The sequence below is a fragment of the Carettochelys insculpta genome, chromosome 29, assembly GCF_033958435.1.
Source record: "Carettochelys insculpta isolate YL-2023 chromosome 29, ASM3395843v1, whole genome shotgun sequence".
Lineage (NCBI taxonomy): Eukaryota > Metazoa > Chordata > Testudines > Carettochelyidae > Carettochelys > Carettochelys insculpta.
In genome coordinates, this window is record NC_134165.1 from 9,492,857 (window position 1) to 9,508,980 (window position 16,124).

The window sequence follows — 16,124 nt, forward strand, 5'->3', positions numbered from 1 at the left end:
CAGACCTCCACTCAGCCCAGCCTCTCCCCCCTGCCAGTGTTCACCGTGGAGCTGCACCTGGACCACCTGAAGCAGAAGGGGGCCGTCAAGCGGGCGCTGTTCCTGCACTCCCGCCAGCCCCACCTGGTGCAGACCATCCAGGTGCACAACGGCACCCTGGACGAGTGCAGGGAGATGAAAATCTACCTCCGGGTAAGCAGGGCCAGCCCAGCCGGGAGCCACAGCCTTGCATGGAGCAGAGCCAGCCCCCGCCGGTGGGGAGGGCCCACAGGGCTTGCTTATTTGGCCAGAGGCAGCCGTGGCCCCGCAGCCCCTGAACGCTCGCCTCTCCCCCCAGAACGAGTCGGAGTTCCGCGACAAGCTGTCCCCCATCCACGTGGCGCTGAGCTTCGGCCTCGACCCGCTGGCCCCGGCGGACGAGCACGGGCTGCAGCCCATCCTCAACTACCTCACCAGGAACTACATGGAGCAGAAGGTGAAGGAAGGGGCTGGCTGGGACCGGCTGGCACCACACTGCCTGGCTCCCACTGTGCCCGGAGGGGAGGGAGGCTGGCAGGGTGGCAGGGCCTGGCCAGGGGCAGGGGAGCCCCAGCTGGGATCTCAGACTGGGAGGTGTGCTGGGAGGGGAGGGGAGGGGGTGTTGCCAGCCCCTGGGAGGGACCAAATCAGGGTTCCCAGGGCCTTTGCAGTGCCCTGTGAGGTCCCCTGGAGCCAGTGGCCTCTCTCCAGCCGGCAGGCTCAGTGGAGCCCACAAAGCAGCATGGAGCTGCTGCCTGTTCTGTCCTGGCCCTGGCCCTGGCCCTGGGTGTGGGGCAGGCAGGAAGGGACCCATCGTGCCCCAGGGCTGAGGGGCAGAGCGTTGGAGTAGCCTGGTGTGTGCCAGGCTGGGATTCACCCTGTGCTCCTTGGGGAGGCCGGTCCTGGGGCCGGGAGGTGGCTGGAGCTGTGGAGGCAGTGGGGCAGGGAGCCCCATGACAAAGGGATGGACGCAGGTGGGAGGTGGCTCACACTGAACCCCCACTTTGACCCCCAGGCCCAGATCCAGCTGGATTGTGGGGAGGACAATATTTGTGTCCCGGACCTGCAGCTCGAGGTCTTTCGGTAAGGCTGGCCGGGGCCGGGGCTGGGCCAGAGAGCACTCAGGGGAGGGGGGCAGGGTAGAGAGTGGGGCAGATAGCAATGGGAGGGGGGGAGGGGTGGATAGCACCCTGGAGCCGGGGGGTGGGGAGGGGGGTAGATAGTACTGTGGAGCCGGCTGCCCCAGCAGGGGGCAAAGGGAGCAGTTACCCCAAGCCCTTTAAATTGCTGCTGGAGCGCCACACCCTGCCTTTGGGGCGTCTCTCAGAGCTGGCTCGCGGGGTGGCAGGGCCAGTGCAGCGCGGTGGGCGCTGGGCGGTGCTGAGGGCTGGGTGCGGGGGAGGGGCAGCGCGGTGGGCGCTGGGCGGTGCTGAGGGCTGGGTGCGGGGGAGGGGCAGCGCGGTGGGCGCTGGGCGGTGCTGAGGGCTGGGTGCTGGGGGGGCAGCGCGGTGGGCTCTGGGCGGTGCTGAGGGGAGGGGGAGGGGCAGCGCGGTGGGCTCTGGGCAGTGCTGAGGGCTGGGTGGGGGGGAGGGGCAGCGCGGTGGGCTCTGGGCGGTGCTGAGGGCTGGGTGCTGGGGGGGGCAGCGCGGTGGGCTCTGGGCGGTGCTGAGGGCTGGGTGCGGGGGAGGGGCAGCGCGGTGGGCGCTGGGCGGTGCTGAGGGCTGGGTGCTGGGGGGGGCAGCGCGGTGGGCTCTGGGCGGTGCTGAGGGCTGGGTGCTGGGGGGGGCAGCGCGGTGGGCTCTGGGCGGTGCTGAGGGCTGGATGCGGGGGAGGGGCAGCGCGGTGGGCTCTGGGCGGTGCTGAGGGCTGGGTGGGGGGGAGGGGCAGCGCGGTGGGCTCTGGGCGGTGCTGAGGGCTGGGGGAGGGGGAGGGGGAGGGGCAGCGCGGTGGGCTCTGGGCGGTGCTGAGGGCTGGGTGCGGGGGAGGGGCAGCGCGGTGGGCTCTGGGCGGTGCTGAGGGCTGGGTGCGGGGGAGGGGCAGTGCGGTGGGCTCTGGGCGGTGCTGAGGGCTGGGTGCGGGGGAGGGGCAGCGCGGTGCCCAAGATGCCCAGCGACAGTGGGGCCTGTCTGGCTCGTGGGGAGCCGGTGGAGAGCTGCCCCTGCAGGTGGGGCTTCCAGGTCCCCAGACCGCCGTCCCGGGGCGTGGGGTGGGGATTGCTCTGTTTGGTCCAGGACACGGCTCAGTGTCTCCCTCTGCTGTGGGCCTGGTCCGGTTTCTCCCGGCCCCGTGGGCCTGAGGCAGCTGGCTCTGGTGTGGTGCTCTCCGTCCATTGGGCAAGGGCCACGTGTGTGCCTGCAGGGCAGAGCAGCTGCCAGCCCCTCCCCCGTAGAGCTCGGAGCCCGGCCCAGAGGGTGCCCCTCTGCGTGGGCGACGTGATTCCCCCTCCCCTGGCCTAACACAAAGCAGCTGTGCCTGCATCTGGAAGCCCTTAGCCTGGTGCTGAGTGTAAGCGGTGCTGGGCGGAGTCCCGCAGCTGGGGCGGGTGAGCAGCCACAGGGCCAGCCCTGGCTGCAGCTGCTGAATGGGGGCTCTGGCGGGCAGTTTTCAGTGCCCCCAGAAATAACCCTCCTGCAGGGCAGATCTGCAGTGCTGTGGCTGGGGGTCTGTGGGGGCAGATCTGCAGTGCTGTGGCTGGGGTCTTGCCTGGGGGAGGGCGAGTTGGTGGGGTTTTGTGTGGGGCACCGGGGTGCAGGCAGGGAGGTGCTGTGCAGGCTGTGGGCAGCGCCAAGGCCAGGCACACCCGCTGGCTCTCACACACGTGTGTCCTGCAGGGAGCACAGCGTGGTATATCTGGGGGACAAGAACGCCCTGAACCTGACCTTCAACGCCCGCAACCGTGGGGAGGGCGGTGCCTATGAAGCTGAGTTGTACGTCATCCTGCCCACGGAGGCTGACTACTCTGGGGTGATCCGCAACCACGGGGTAGGTGGCCAAGGGACCTGGGTTCAGGGGAGCCCATGGCACCCGGCTGGGCAAGGCCCTCTGTGGTCGGCATGACACAGGCCACTGGGACATCACTCCCGGCTGCTCCCTCATGGTGCTCTGGGGCCAGTGGGGCTCTGGCTCCTTGGCCTGGGCTCCCCAGTGCCAGGCAGAGCCCCCAGACCGGGATACAGGCAGCTAGGCCTGGGTGTGTGGTGCCTGCTGGATGGGGATCCCTGGGAGACCCCGCCCCACATAGCAAGGTGGGTCCTTCAGGCTTGAGTGCACATTGCACAGGGGTGGAGGGGTGGCAATCAGCCCCTGTCCTGTGCAGAGCCCCTTCCCTCGCAGCCCTGCCAGAGTGGGGGCGCCTGTCTGATCCCAGCTCCCACCCTCCCTGCAGAATTTCACCAACCTGAGCTGCGCCTACGAGTCGGTGAACCGGACCCGCATGGTGATCTGCGATCTTGGCAACCCCATGAAGTCAGGCACCAGCGTGAGTAGCTGCTCATGTCTGCAGCACCCTGGGGAGCCAGCTCTGGCAGCCCACACAGAGCAGTGCCCTCTGCCTCGCAGGAGTGGCTGCCTAACCAGCACCAGCTCTGCTGAGAGGCCAGGCAGGACTTCGGGGTGTCGTGGCACTGGGCCGCCTGGCCTGTATCCCCACTGGGCATCGGGCGGGCATTGAGGTGCCAGACCTGGAGAGGCCCCTGGATGTGAGGATGGTTGAATGCTAGGGCCGGGGGCCAATGGAGCACTGGGGTGGCTGGGTGCTAGAGTATGTGGGGTACTGGGGAGCAGGTTGGGGTGCTGGCAGGCTGGGCAGTAACTGCTGCTGGGTCAGTGTAGGTGGGGACCCAGTGGGCGACACAGCCCAGGCCGGCAGGGTGTCGTTTCTCTGGGTTTGGTGATACAGGCTGAACCTCTCCAGTCCGGCATGCTCTGGTCCGGAAGGGTCTGAGCTGGCCACACTCATGATAAGTGGACATCCAGTTAAGTTTTGCAGTCCCATAAAATTTGTTTCCAGCCCCCACAGAATTCTCCAGTCCTGACTCTCCGGGGTTTTAGCTGTGGTTTACCCCTAAATGTCTCCAAGAGCCCGGCAGGCAGTGGGAGTGTTGGTGATGTGCTAGACAATACAGGCAAATGGCAGCAGTCAGGTCCCGAGGGCGCTGGACGAGAGAGGTTCAGCCTGCAGTTCCCTGCGTGCTGGAGCTGCTGACAGCCCAGCTCCCCTGCACGATGTGCTCAGGGCTGGGGGCACATCTGGGGGCAAGCAGGACTCTCAGTGGCTGGGGCATAGGTAGCAAGTGAACCCCCTTCTCGGGGAGGTTAGGCTGATGTTCCCCACCCCCCACTGGATCCCGGAGCCCCTTCCGTGGCTGGAGCTGGAGACTCACACCATGGCTGCAGAAGTCCTGGCTCAGACACCCTAAGCCCCTGGCCTCAAGGGAAAGGGGGAGCGAGGCCATTGCCCTTAGGCAGAGCGTGGGTGGGGCTTGTCTGGGTCAGGGGAGACATGGTCCCCTCTGGCCTGCGCTGTGCGCCACCGAGGCTTGCCAGGTGTCCAGTTTTTGACAGGCTGCTCCAGTTGAAAAGGGACCCTAGCAGCTCTGCGGGTGGCCAGCTGGTGGCCCGGTGTGGCTGGCAGTCTCTGCAGGGCTCTTGGGAAGCAGTCAGTGTGTCCAGATGGGGGTGGAGGGGTGGCCCGGGAGGGTCCGTGTGCTGTCCTGCCCCAAGTGCCAGCTCCACAGCTCGCACTGGCTGACAACCATGGCTGATGGAAGTTGCAGTGGCTGTGCCTCCGGACAGGGAGGAGCCCGAGGAAAATGTTGCCGCTCCTGGGAGCTGCCTCAGATGACAAGAGCCTGGAGTCTGAACCCCATATCCCTTCCTGTGCCCCAATTCCCTGCCCCAAGCCCCCTCCTGCAGTTTACACCCCTTCCTACACTGGACCCCCCTGCCTCAGCCCGGAGCCCCAGCCTGCATCCTGATCCCCACATTTCTGGCTGCAACCCAGGGCTCGCACCCCTCCCCCCTCCCCCACACCCCAGTCCCCCCAGCCTAGCGGGAATGAGCGAGCAAGTGAGTAGGGGGAGGGGCTGGGCATCTGGGCCTGATTTCTGCAGTTAGAAAGTTGGCAACCTGATGCCCCCGTGGGCTGGGCTTGCATCAGAGGTGCTGGGAATCGGGGGGCCTGTCATGGGGGGGGGCAACTGGGCTGTCGTAGACCGGGGCCTGTAGGGCAGGCAGGGAGCTGGGCCGTCATGGGTACGGGGGCACGTCAGGGCAGACGGGGCATTACGTCGCTCCAGGGAGCTGGGCAAGCTATTAACCCCACTCTGTCCCCCAGCTCTGGGGGGGCCTGCGCTTCACTGTCCCCCATCTTCGTGACAACAAGAAGACCATCCAGTTTGAGTTCCAGATCTGGAGGTAATGCCTGGGGCTCCCCCACAGCATCCCCTTCCAACCAGCCCTCCCCATGGCCTGGGCCCCACTCCCACGTGGGGAGCAGGGAGCTGTGCAGGGCCTGGGCTATGCAGAGGATCAGGGGGAAGTGGGGAGCCGTGGGGGGGAGCGGGGAGCCCTGCAGGGCCTGGGCTGTGCTGGGAAGTGGGGAGCCGTGGGGGGGAGCAGGGAGCCCTGGAGGGCCTGGGCTGTGCAGGGGAGTGGGGAGCCGTGGAGGGGAGCGGGGAGCCCTGCAGGGCCTGGGCTGTGCTGGGAAGTGGGGTGCCATGTTGGGGAGCAGGGAGCCCTGCAGGACCTGGGCTGTGCAGGGAAGTGGGGAGCCGTGGAGGGGAGCAGGGAGCCCTGCAGGGCCTGGGCTGTGCAGGGGAGTGGGGAGCCGTGGGGGGGAGCGGGGAGCCCTGCAGGGCCTGGGCTGTGCAGGGAAGTGGGGTGCCATGTTGGGGAGCAGGGAGCCCTGCAGGGCATGGGCTGTGCAGGGAAGTGGGGAGCCGTGGGGGGGAGCGGGGAGCCCTGCAGGGCATGGGCCGCCCCCTGATGCACTCTGCTCTCTCCACAGCAAGAACCAGAACAACTCCCGCAGTGAGGTGGTGGCCGTCCCACTGCGCGTCGAGGCCTCTGCCAGGGTCTCATCCCACGGGTGAGTGTGCCCAGCCTCCCTGTCGGGAGTACGAGCAGCCCCCTTCCCCAGTCACCAATTTGCACCCCGCCCTGGCGGGCAGGGAAGCCATGGCCCAGCTGTGGCTCTTGCGTGACACAAGTTTGCAGCTCTCCACACAGATCCCCAGTGGCCTTGCTGCAGAGGCTGGCTGGGCTTTGGCAGCTGAGCCCCAGGGCCAGCAGCTGGTGACGTCTAGGGCTGCCCCACAGGGTCTCCAAGCCGGAGTCTGTGTCCTTCCCCGTCTCGGGCTGGAAGCCTGGCAGGAAGCCAGCGAAGGAGCAGGATGTGGGCCCCGAGGTGCAGCATGTCTACGAGGTGGGTGTCGCACTGTTCCCCTGGGCATCCGGCTAGCCAGTGTTGGGGCAGGGGCAGCCCCACCCCCACTGCAGGCAGTGGCTGGGGGACGTCAGGGGGCCCTCTGTGGGGCTAGCGTGTGGGGCTGGTCCGACCAGCCAGCCCTGAAGGGGCTGTTTGGGGTGTGGACACTGCTCCAGGCACTCCCGCTGGAGCACAGGGTTGGAAGGGACCTGCCCTGCTGGTTCCTCTCCTCTCCCCGGGGGGTCACGGGCGCCAGACGTGGCGCTGGCCAGCCTGCCAGGAGGCCACGTCACAGCCAGATGGGCTGCCCCCTTCCCAACGAGCCAGGGCCCGGCAGGCTGCCACACACCCTCCTTCTCTCTTCTTGCAGCTGGTGAATGAGGGTCCCAGCACCATCAGCCATGGGGTCCTGGACCTGAGCTGCCCCATGAGCTTCCAGGGGAAGCCAGTGATGTATGTGACCCGCTACTCGGTACCGGCCAATTGCTCCTCTAGCCAGCCTGTCAACCCGCTTAAGCTGCAGGTGAGTGGGAGGGACTCGGGGCGAGCCTCTGTGTGCTGGGGCTGGGGCTCTCTGCTCCGGGGCAGTCCCTTAGCCACGCTGGCTGCATGGGGTCCCAGGGCTGCGTTTGCAGGGGTCAGCCTGGGCCAGCCACATGCTGAACAGGTCTGCCGGGGATGGCAGGTGGGGGTGGGAGTTTGGTTTAGGAATCACGAGGGAGGCGGCACAGAGGGGGTGGGTGCTTCTGGGAAACCTGCTAGTGCTCAGTCCTGATCCAGGGGGCCTGCTGCGCTATCCCTGCCCCTACAGCTCTCTGCCACCCACGGCCCCCACACTGGCAGTGACCAATGGAGCTGACCTGGGGAGGGCGGGTCGGTGTGTGGCATGCAGCAACCAGGCCCCTCCCTTGCACTGTTGTTGGTGTTGCCGTGCCTGGGCTGTGAGTGCTGCTCTCAGGGCAGGCTGTCAGAACGCTGGAGGGATGCGCTGTAATTCCTTTGCACCAATGGTGAGCTCCGGGATCACCAGACCCGTCTAGCGTGGGGCCACATCCCCTCCCCTGAGCCTCTCCAGCCAGTCTTGCTGCCCAGGCAAACTGGACCTGGTGATAGTCATACTCCAAAAATCTCACCGCGTTCAGTTCGCTTCCAGGCCCAAGAGACCCACAAGGCCTGTCACTCGCCCCAGATCAAGTGGTGCCCTAGAGCCCACACCAGAGACAACAGCTGGAGCCAGGCTTGTACTAAACTATCTCCCGGCCTAGGGAATGCGAGTGTTATTGGCTGGTTGAAGCGAGCAAACGCCCGTGTGCCAGGAGCTGCCAGTGTAGGCTGAAGAGTGTCGCAGTCTGTCCATTCAAAGTGGCTTTGAACCCCTGGGGATTTCTGGCCTCAGTTAGAGTCTCTGAGCCGTCAGCGTTCAAGCTGCCAAAGGAAGGAAGCCGTGTCGTCTTGTCGGGGCTTTTTATTGCTTCCCCGGAGTTCAAGATGACGGGAGGTGTCCACGTGCCCGTCTCCTCTTCCAGGTGGAGGGCAGCAAGCAGTGGTATTTTGATGGTCCCAGTGGTTTGCTTGACATCCATAGGCCCTCTCCAAGCAAACCCTTTTATGTTACAGACCCTGAGATCTTTCCCTGCCACAGGACACAGACACTACAAGGAGGTGAATGCATCACTCCAGGGGCAATCATTAAAAAATTAGCAGTGCTGTGCACGGTACTCTCAAATGCTGCGAGTGTTTGTCAGACTGACAGCGTCACCCTGCCAGTTTCCGCTGGTGTGGTGATTTGTTCCCAATACCCATCAGCAATTAAGTCTGTGACAATCCAGACCATGGGAAACCTTTCCGGAATGCTTTATGAGAAACATACTTGGCGAGAACGCCGAATGATAATTCCTCCACGGGCTGATACGGCTGTGCCCACTCCTGCCCTCCGGGAGCAGGGCGCTGGGGGTGGGGACCGGCACGCTGGGAGCGGAGGGAGGGGGAAGCCGTCGCCGGGAAGGAACTGGGTGTGCTGAATGTGGGTGGGAGAAATACAAAATGGGCTTTTTTGTGGGAGGGGCGGTGGATCATCGGGGATCCTTCCCCATGCAGACACTGACTGAGCCCCCCCACATCCCCAGGCCCCGTACGTCCCTGCTCCCACACTCAGCCACCTCCACTCCCATTCAGCCCCCACCCGTCCAGACTCGGCCTTCTGACCCCCAGCTGTGAGCTCCACCCTGTGACACACCCCGTCCATTCCCTCCCACACCCCGGGCCAGGCCACCCTGAGGAATGCAGCCTCTTCTCTTCCCTAGCTGCAGCTGCTCTGTATTTTCTGTTGTGAGAAGTCTGCCCAGCTGGTGGATTCTGCGCCTGGGCGCCCGATGCCCCCACAGTAACTGTGCAGCAGCAGACAAGCAGAGTATGTTCTCACCAGGCTAACACCAGGCGGCTGGGTCTGCTGTCCAGCTGCGAGGCGGTCAGCCCATAGCTAGTGCCCACAGCCTGGGCAAGAGCCTAGTGTCCAGTCCAGCAGGGTCACAGCTGGGTGCAAGTCAGGAGTTAGCGGGCAGTTCAGAGGTGCTTGCCTGTGTCACTGGGGGGTGGCATCTAGCTAGCCCCCTTCGCCTCCACCCTTGCACAGAGCATCGTGGGGGCAGGCAAAGGTAACACTCTCTCCTGGGAATGTGTTTGCAGCTGGAGCAAAGTCCCTCGGCCTCACCCGGCCCAGAGCAGCATTATCTGCAGAGACGGGACACGGCGCGGAGCAGCAGGGCCTCTGGGAGCCCCCACACCCTGGTCAGTGCTTCTATGAACCTCTACACCCCGGCCAGGGGTTCCTGATCACAGCCTGCAGCTGTGCCAAGGGTGCTCGGGGGCTGCTGAGGGCACAAGAGTCAGCCTCTGCCCTGGCCCTGGGCAGCGACAACCACTCCCCAGGGCCTGGCACACACAGTCAGTTACCTGCGTACTGGAGTGTTTGGTGCACCCCGCCCCCCCCGCCTCTGCACCCCGGTTCAACTCATCCTTCCCACTCCCACCACTATGCGCCACCGTGTCCTGCACCAGAGGTGGCTGCATTCGAGTTCCATCAGCCAGGGAGCCACTGCCACGAGCCTCCTTTTCCATGCAAAGCCCCGTGCCAGCAAGGGTCACAGCATCCAAGACTGCCCAGGCTAATCCGGCATCGGGCTCTCGATCCCCCGTTCCTGGGGCTGCCAGTGGCCGCGGCAGGTCCAGGTCTGACGCTGGAAATGGGCCCTTCTGTCGCACCCTGCTGGGCCCAGGCCTGGCTGCATCACTGACCTGCTGTCCGACGGCCTCTCCCTGCAGAAGTGCCCGGAGGCTGAGTGCTTCCAGCTGAGCTGCCGTGTGGGGACACTGCAGAGACAGCAGCGGGTCAGCCTGAGGCTCTACTTCCGCATGTGGGCCAAGACCTTCCAGCAGGTGAGCGGTGCTCTGCCCCCTGCAGTCCCCAGCCCATGGGGGGAGCCCATCCACACTGGCCCTGGGAGAGGGGCCTGTCCATGCTGCCCCCGCTGGGGGGCCTGGACAGGGGCCTCAGCTTCTCCGTCTGTCCCCTAGCCAGCCCTTCACCAGCATGTCAGCCCCGGCCTGGAGCATTTGAGGCTCACAGTGCCTGGGCAGCATCCCCACATCACAGCCCCCTCCAGTCCCACAGGGAAGACTGGCCTAGATGAACTCCCCGAGTCTGCTCTTCCCTCCCTACCAGACTTTTACTCAGATCCATCTTCACTGGGCCGAGCAAACAGTGTCTCGTCCACTCTGTTCCACCAGGCCGGCTCACCAGGGCCCCCCAGGCAGCAGCAGCTGCTTCCAAGGACGGCAGCAACTTGAGGGTGGCACCCACTTCCTGCCTGGCCCCCAGCAATGCACCCACCTGCCTGGCCCCGCTGGTCCTCCAGCAATACACCCACCTGTCCCCTGGCAAGGCACCCACCTGCCCAGCTCCCAACTAGCTCCCAGCAAAGCACCCTCCTGCCCGGGCCTCTGTCCCCAGCACCCCAGTAATGTACCCACCTGCCCGTCTCTCTCTCCCCACCCCCCTGCAGCAATGCACCCGCCCGCCCAGCTCCCAGCAAGAGCAGGCTGGGCTCCTTTCTGCTGGCCTGTCTGGATGTGAGGGGATCTCGCCCCCTGGCGGCCATCCCAGCCCCTGCAAGCTCCACCGCCTGCTGCCAGCACAAATTCCCATGTTTGCCCAACGTTCCCTGGCTGCAGTCTGCTTGGCTTCGCCCTCTGCTAACCAGAGCCAGGCTCCAGTCCTGTCACAGCTCCTGCCGCGGCAGCCCCAGCTCTGCCGTCCCAGCAGGCCGCTGTGCTTCCAGCTAAATGCAGGTTTATTCTTCAAGTGCCTGCCCAGGTCTGTTCCAGTTAGGTGGGTGCACGACTGTCGCAAAGTTTTACCCTGGCTGCTCCCTGGAGCCCCACATATGACCTTGCCGACCCGCGTGCCCCTAGTTCCTTCTCACCCCTTGTGCGGGCTGTTGGGACCGGGGTGGACTCCTTGTCTCCCCAGCTCTTCTGGTGTCAATAACTACGTGGTTCGTTAGCACAGCCGTTGTTTTCAGGGCAGTTAGTAGTCGGAGCGGGACAGGTTCCCTCTTCCCAGGTCCCCTCCGGGGGCTGGGGACAAAGAAGTCCCAGTGCAGCTTCTGTTTGAAGCCCCCGCAGAAGAGCGAGCCCCACTCCTGCCTTGGTTGTTTTGGGGGAGCTCATCAGGCTGAGCAGTGCCGGGTCTGCCGGGGTTTCCGGCCTCAGACTCGTAAGGACTTTCGGCTCCATCTGTTCCTCATGGAATCGGCGGCAGGTTCAGCACCCGGCTCGTCAGTGCGCAGCGCCACCTTCCACCATGGGCCCGGCACCATAAAAGGACTCATCCTGGCGCTGGTGTTCCCCGACGCCTGTGGCACGGCACCGCTCCCACTCCACACACGGCTGCTCCCGTGCGAGGGCCTGTGGTGGGCGGCTCCGATTATGGCTCTTGGACACACCTCACCCACAGCGGCGATGCTCAGCACCATCGCTCAGGGTCTTCAGGGTCTCGACGCCGGTCCTGTTTGGGCTCTGCCACCTGTCGTCCGGGCTCGGGGTGCAATGGCTCAGCCCCATCCAGTGACAGGCACTGATCCTGCTCTGTGAGCTGGTCCCGCTCTCCACGGGGCACGCCAGTCTCCACACAGATCCAGCTCTCGGTGCCCATCTTCTGGGGCGTCATCTCCACGTTGATCACACTCAAGGCGTCAGACCCATCCTTGGCACCGGTCCTCGTCTCAGCTCTCAGCACCAGTCTCGCTCTCCTCTCTGGGCTCGCTCGCCTCGGAGATCCTGTCGGCTTTCTCGGTCTCGGCTCGACGCTGACCGCTCTCCACCAATGTCTGTGGCTGGGTCAGCCCCACCATGGCCCTCCCGCCTGGCCTCGCCTGTCTCCCTTCAAGGGCCCTCAGTCCTATCCGACCACTGCTTGCCTGTGGACCCCACCTGCCTAGGGACATGGGCGCTCCACAGCGGCTTCCATCCACAGTGGCCTCCATCCCAGGGCACTTCTGGACTCCATGGGTGTACCATCAAGAGCAGGGCACCAGGCTGCTGCCTCTGCCTCTGGCTCGTGAGGATACAATTACCTGTCCTCCTCCGGAGCCTCATCCTTCTACTCCTCCAGAGGGCTCTTCAGATCCTGCTGACCGGCCACCCAGGGTTTTAGCCCAGGCAGCACTGCTGATGGCCTCCAGTGTCTCTTTGGACAAGACACTGGTGGGTGCCTCCGTTTCAGGTCCTCTGCCCATGGGCGACCAAGCGCTCTAGGACCTCCATCAGGCAGCTACCAGCCTCAGCCTTTCCATGGAGGACGTCATGGCATTGGATGACCTCACGTATGACATCCTCCCCGCAGAGGATCCTTTGGGTGGGGCCCTTCTGTTTAGCAAGACTTGTCCTCCAATACCACCATTTGGCAAACTCCAGCCTCCATTCCTCCCATCGCTCGGGGGTGGAGCACCGATGCTTTGTGCCGGTTAAGGGTTAGAGTACTTATAGACCCATCCCCACCTGCTTCTCCGTGGCGGATGCAGTTAATAAAGATGAACATCAGGGTCAGCAAGCTCCAGCCCTGAAGTCCAAGCACCTCTTTGGGAGAAAGGTGTACTCCACTGGGGCCTCTTGCTCAGGGTGGTTAACCAGCTGGTTCTGAGTCATTACAAGGATGAGTCTTGGGCCTCCCTCCTTACATGTAAGGACCCGCTGCCCGAGGACTTGTGGGAGTTGTTCTGTGCCATGCTGCAAGAGGGCAGTACTGTGTTTCATACCTGCCTTCAGGCTTCCTTGGACTTGGGGGACGCAGTAGTCTGAGCTATTGCTTCAGGCATTGCCATGCATTGGTGTGGAGGGGTCCAGGGGTTCCCAAGCATTGCACCCCATCTGCATCCAGAAGGGACTAAGCAGGTAGAACAGGAAGTTTATTAGTCGACAGAGACGTGACAGTGCAGAGGTGTCAGGCAGCTGGCAGAGACAGTTGTTCCAATCGCCTTGGGGGGAGGAGGCCTGAGGGGTGCCCCCATCTAGGGTCTGTCTGCCTTCCAACTCTCCCCTCACCTTCCAGGCACCAGCCTCTACTTCAAACCCAACGGAGCAGGGCTGTTTTTGGAGCAGACCAACACCTCCTGCGTAGCCTCATGGTCTCCAGCACTACCATGAAGCCCTTGGGTGGGCACATACTGGCTACGCAGCAGAAGCTGTTTAAAACATAGCCCCAACTGAGGCTTGTGGGTGATGAGACTTATGCTGCCACAAGCCCCACTACTGCTGCCCTAAGTCCTCCTGTCTGCAGTCTGGGACCTACGAGAGCTAGTCCAAGCCCCACTCCGGACTAAGCGCTCATTTTGATGGTGCTCTTGAAATCAGAATCCTAGAATCCTAGGGCTGGAAGGGACCTCAGGTGGCCATCAAGTCCAGCCCCCTGCCCAAAGCAGGATCAACCCCATTGGAGTATGAGTGCTGCCTGATCCTTCCTTCCTGTTCCTCAGCGGGATCTGCCCATTCCTCCTGGCCTGGTTGGCCATTACGTCGGACTGATGTTTCCTCAGGATGGACGCATTGGGCTACACCATCTCTTTCCATTCTTTTGTGTCTTCCTGCCTGTCCCTCTTCGGGGAACTCTCACGAGCAGCTCCTTCTTCAGGAGGTACAATGGCTCCTGGCCCTGGGGATGGTGTAAGAGGTTCATCTTTGGTACAGAGGCTGAGGTTTCTACTCCCGTTACTTCCCAAAAGCAAAGGGGGACCCTGGACCTCAGGGAACTCAACAAGTTTTCAACTTAAAAGACGCACGTTTCCCTATCGTGATCCAGCCTTCCTATCAGTGCTGCATTCACTATACTGTGGGCCACCTGCACTTTCTGTTCATGGCCCTGCCCTTTGGGCTCTCCATGGCCCCCAGAGGCTATGTCTACACGGTGATTGTACAGATGTATCCCAAAATAGCAACGCTGCACCTTTTCCCCATGCTCAAAGTAGTGCTGCCGTTTCAAGCATGGTATTCCGGTTCCGGGAGCCTTCGTCATACGAGGGGTACAAGAACTTCTGGTATTATTCCAGACTCCAGTGCGGTTTGGACGGCACCAAGTTCAGAATAAGGAACTTTGAAATAATTTGTGCAATTTGCAAAGCTCAAATTGCATAAATTATTTCAAAAACAACTCGCCTTGCAGAGTGCTCATCAGACACGTGGCAGTGGTGGCAGCCGTCCTCCACCACAATGGCGCTCAGGTCTACCTGGACAACTGGTTTTTGTGGGGTCTTTGTTCTGCCAGGTGGAGGCCGAAGCAGCTTTCACCAGAGAAACTCTGAACAGCCTGGGTCTCTTGCTCAATCTGGCAGAGTCCTTGTTGATCCCAACTCCGTGCACAGAATTCATTGGGGCAGTTCTCCACGCCACTGAGGCGAGGGCATTTCTTCCTGACCATCGTTTCCAGGCCCTCGCCCAGCTTCCATGTTCCCTGTCCGAGTTTCTGGTCACCATGGTGAGGGCGTGCCTCTTCCTATTGGGCCACCGGGCGGCATGCATATACATGGTCCTGTTTACCAGGCGTGGTTGACGTTGTTGTATTGTCCTGGCTGGGATGGCATAAGAACATAAGAACGGCCATACTGGGTCAGACCAAAGGTCCGTCCAGCCCAGTATCCTGTCTGCCGACAGTGGCCAGTGCCAGGTGCCCCAGACACGTCTGCCATGCTGTCATGACATGTCTCTGATGCCTTCCATTGATGCCTAAATCCCCAAAATGAGCCAGTCAGTGTTCCCTTTCACTCCCCCGCAAGCTAGCATGTCTCTCGGCTCTCAGGGGATGTGGTCAGCAGAGGACTTAGCTCTCCACATCATCATGCATGAGCTTCAGGCCATTTGCCTCACTTGTCTAGCCTTCGTGCCCCATCTCCGCAGCTGCTGTGCAGTGGTCCTGACACAACACGATGGCCATGTACTGCATTGCCAGGGGTGTACACTCCTCCATGCTCTTGTTCAGAGGCTCTACATCTGTAGGACCTTTGCATGGCCCACTGGAGCCGTCTTATCTCCCAGGGGTTTAGAACCAGCTGGCAGACAACCAGTCACCAGTTACTCGCTCACCAGCAGTCGATCTGCGTGGACGTCCTCCACTCTGTCTTCCAGCCGTGTCTTCCCCGGCTGGACCTCTTCGCATCCTAGGGCAAATGCAAGGCTCCTCAGTTCTGCTCCTTCCAGAGCCTGAGCCCCGGCTCCTTTGCAGAACTGTTTGTGCTACCATGGAACTCTGCACCTTCCCCTATTCCCTGTCCTGCACAAGGTGCCCTCAAGGCTTGCAGGGACCAGGCAGACGTTAGCCTGGGCCCATCAGCACTGGCGCCCCATGCTGATGGAGCTCTCAGTGCCCATTCAGCTTCCCCCTCATCACGCAGAACCACAGCTGCCTCCACTACCCAGACCTTCGCTTCCTACGCAGTGTGACAGGTTTGTGGTTGAGCAGGCTGGGAGCCACTGCAGCAGGTCCTCTTCAGCAGCCACAAGACGTATGTGCGGCACTCGGACTTGGCCAAGTGGACGTTTTTGCTGCTGGTGTCATGAGCACAACCTGATACCTGTGTCTACCTGTGTCCCAGAGGTGCTGGACTACCTCGTTCCTCTGAAGCAGCAGGTCCCTCTTCTCTCAAGGTCCACCTGGTGGCCATCTTGGCTTTCCACATGGGGGAGGAGGGACACGCTGTTTTCCCACACCCCATGGGGGAGGGTGGGGCACTTCAAGGTTATGGATCACCTCCCCCTGCCACTTCTGGCCTGGGACCTTAACTTGGTGCTTATGGGCCCTCCCTCCGCCCCAGCCTTTGGCCACATGCTCCCTTCTTTACCTCTCCTGGAAAGTGGCCTTCCTGGTAGCCCTCACCTCTGCCAGAAGGATGTCCGAGCTGCGGGCCCTGGATGGTGTCCAACTCCGCCTCGCCCGGCGTTCCTTCCAAAGTGGTCAGAGCTTGCGTGGGAGCAGCGGGACCAAGCCCGTCCGCGAGACCGCACAGCTCTTTGTGAAGGGGCTTCTGGTTTTGTTGCAGCGCATCTCTTCCTGGATCATAGACCTGCTACGACCTCACCCAGGTCACCCCGCCACGCACACTCAGGCCCCCTCAACAGCCCGCCTGGCCCACGT

At 62.9% G+C, this 16,124-nt stretch overlaps 1 protein-coding gene across 3 annotated transcripts in view; it reads left to right on the forward strand.

The window, feature by feature from the left end:
• Positions 1 to 16,124, forward strand: part of ITGA5 (integrin subunit alpha 5) — a 60,329-nt gene that overhangs the window by 39,764 nt on the left and 4,441 nt on the right. For 2 of the 3 annotated variants that reach the window (XM_074980303.1, XM_074980304.1), the window contains exons 17-27: positions 38 to 192; positions 338 to 475; positions 1,034 to 1,101; positions 2,850 to 3,000; positions 3,404 to 3,496; positions 5,354 to 5,433; positions 6,026 to 6,106; positions 6,337 to 6,442; positions 6,816 to 6,968; positions 9,131 to 9,232; positions 9,767 to 9,880. In XM_074980303.1, coding sequence (XP_074836404.1) covers positions 38 to 192; positions 338 to 475; positions 1,034 to 1,101; positions 2,850 to 3,000; positions 3,404 to 3,496; positions 5,354 to 5,433; positions 6,026 to 6,106; positions 6,337 to 6,442; positions 6,816 to 6,968; positions 9,131 to 9,232; positions 9,767 to 9,880 — 1,241 coding nt within the window. Of the gene's footprint in view, positions 1 to 37; positions 193 to 337; positions 476 to 1,033; positions 1,102 to 2,849; positions 3,001 to 3,403; positions 3,497 to 5,353; positions 5,434 to 6,025; positions 6,107 to 6,336; positions 6,443 to 6,815; positions 6,969 to 8,062; positions 8,162 to 9,130; positions 9,233 to 9,766; positions 9,881 to 16,124 lie in introns of those variants that run through there. The other variant, XM_074980305.1, reaches the window with a different exon arrangement.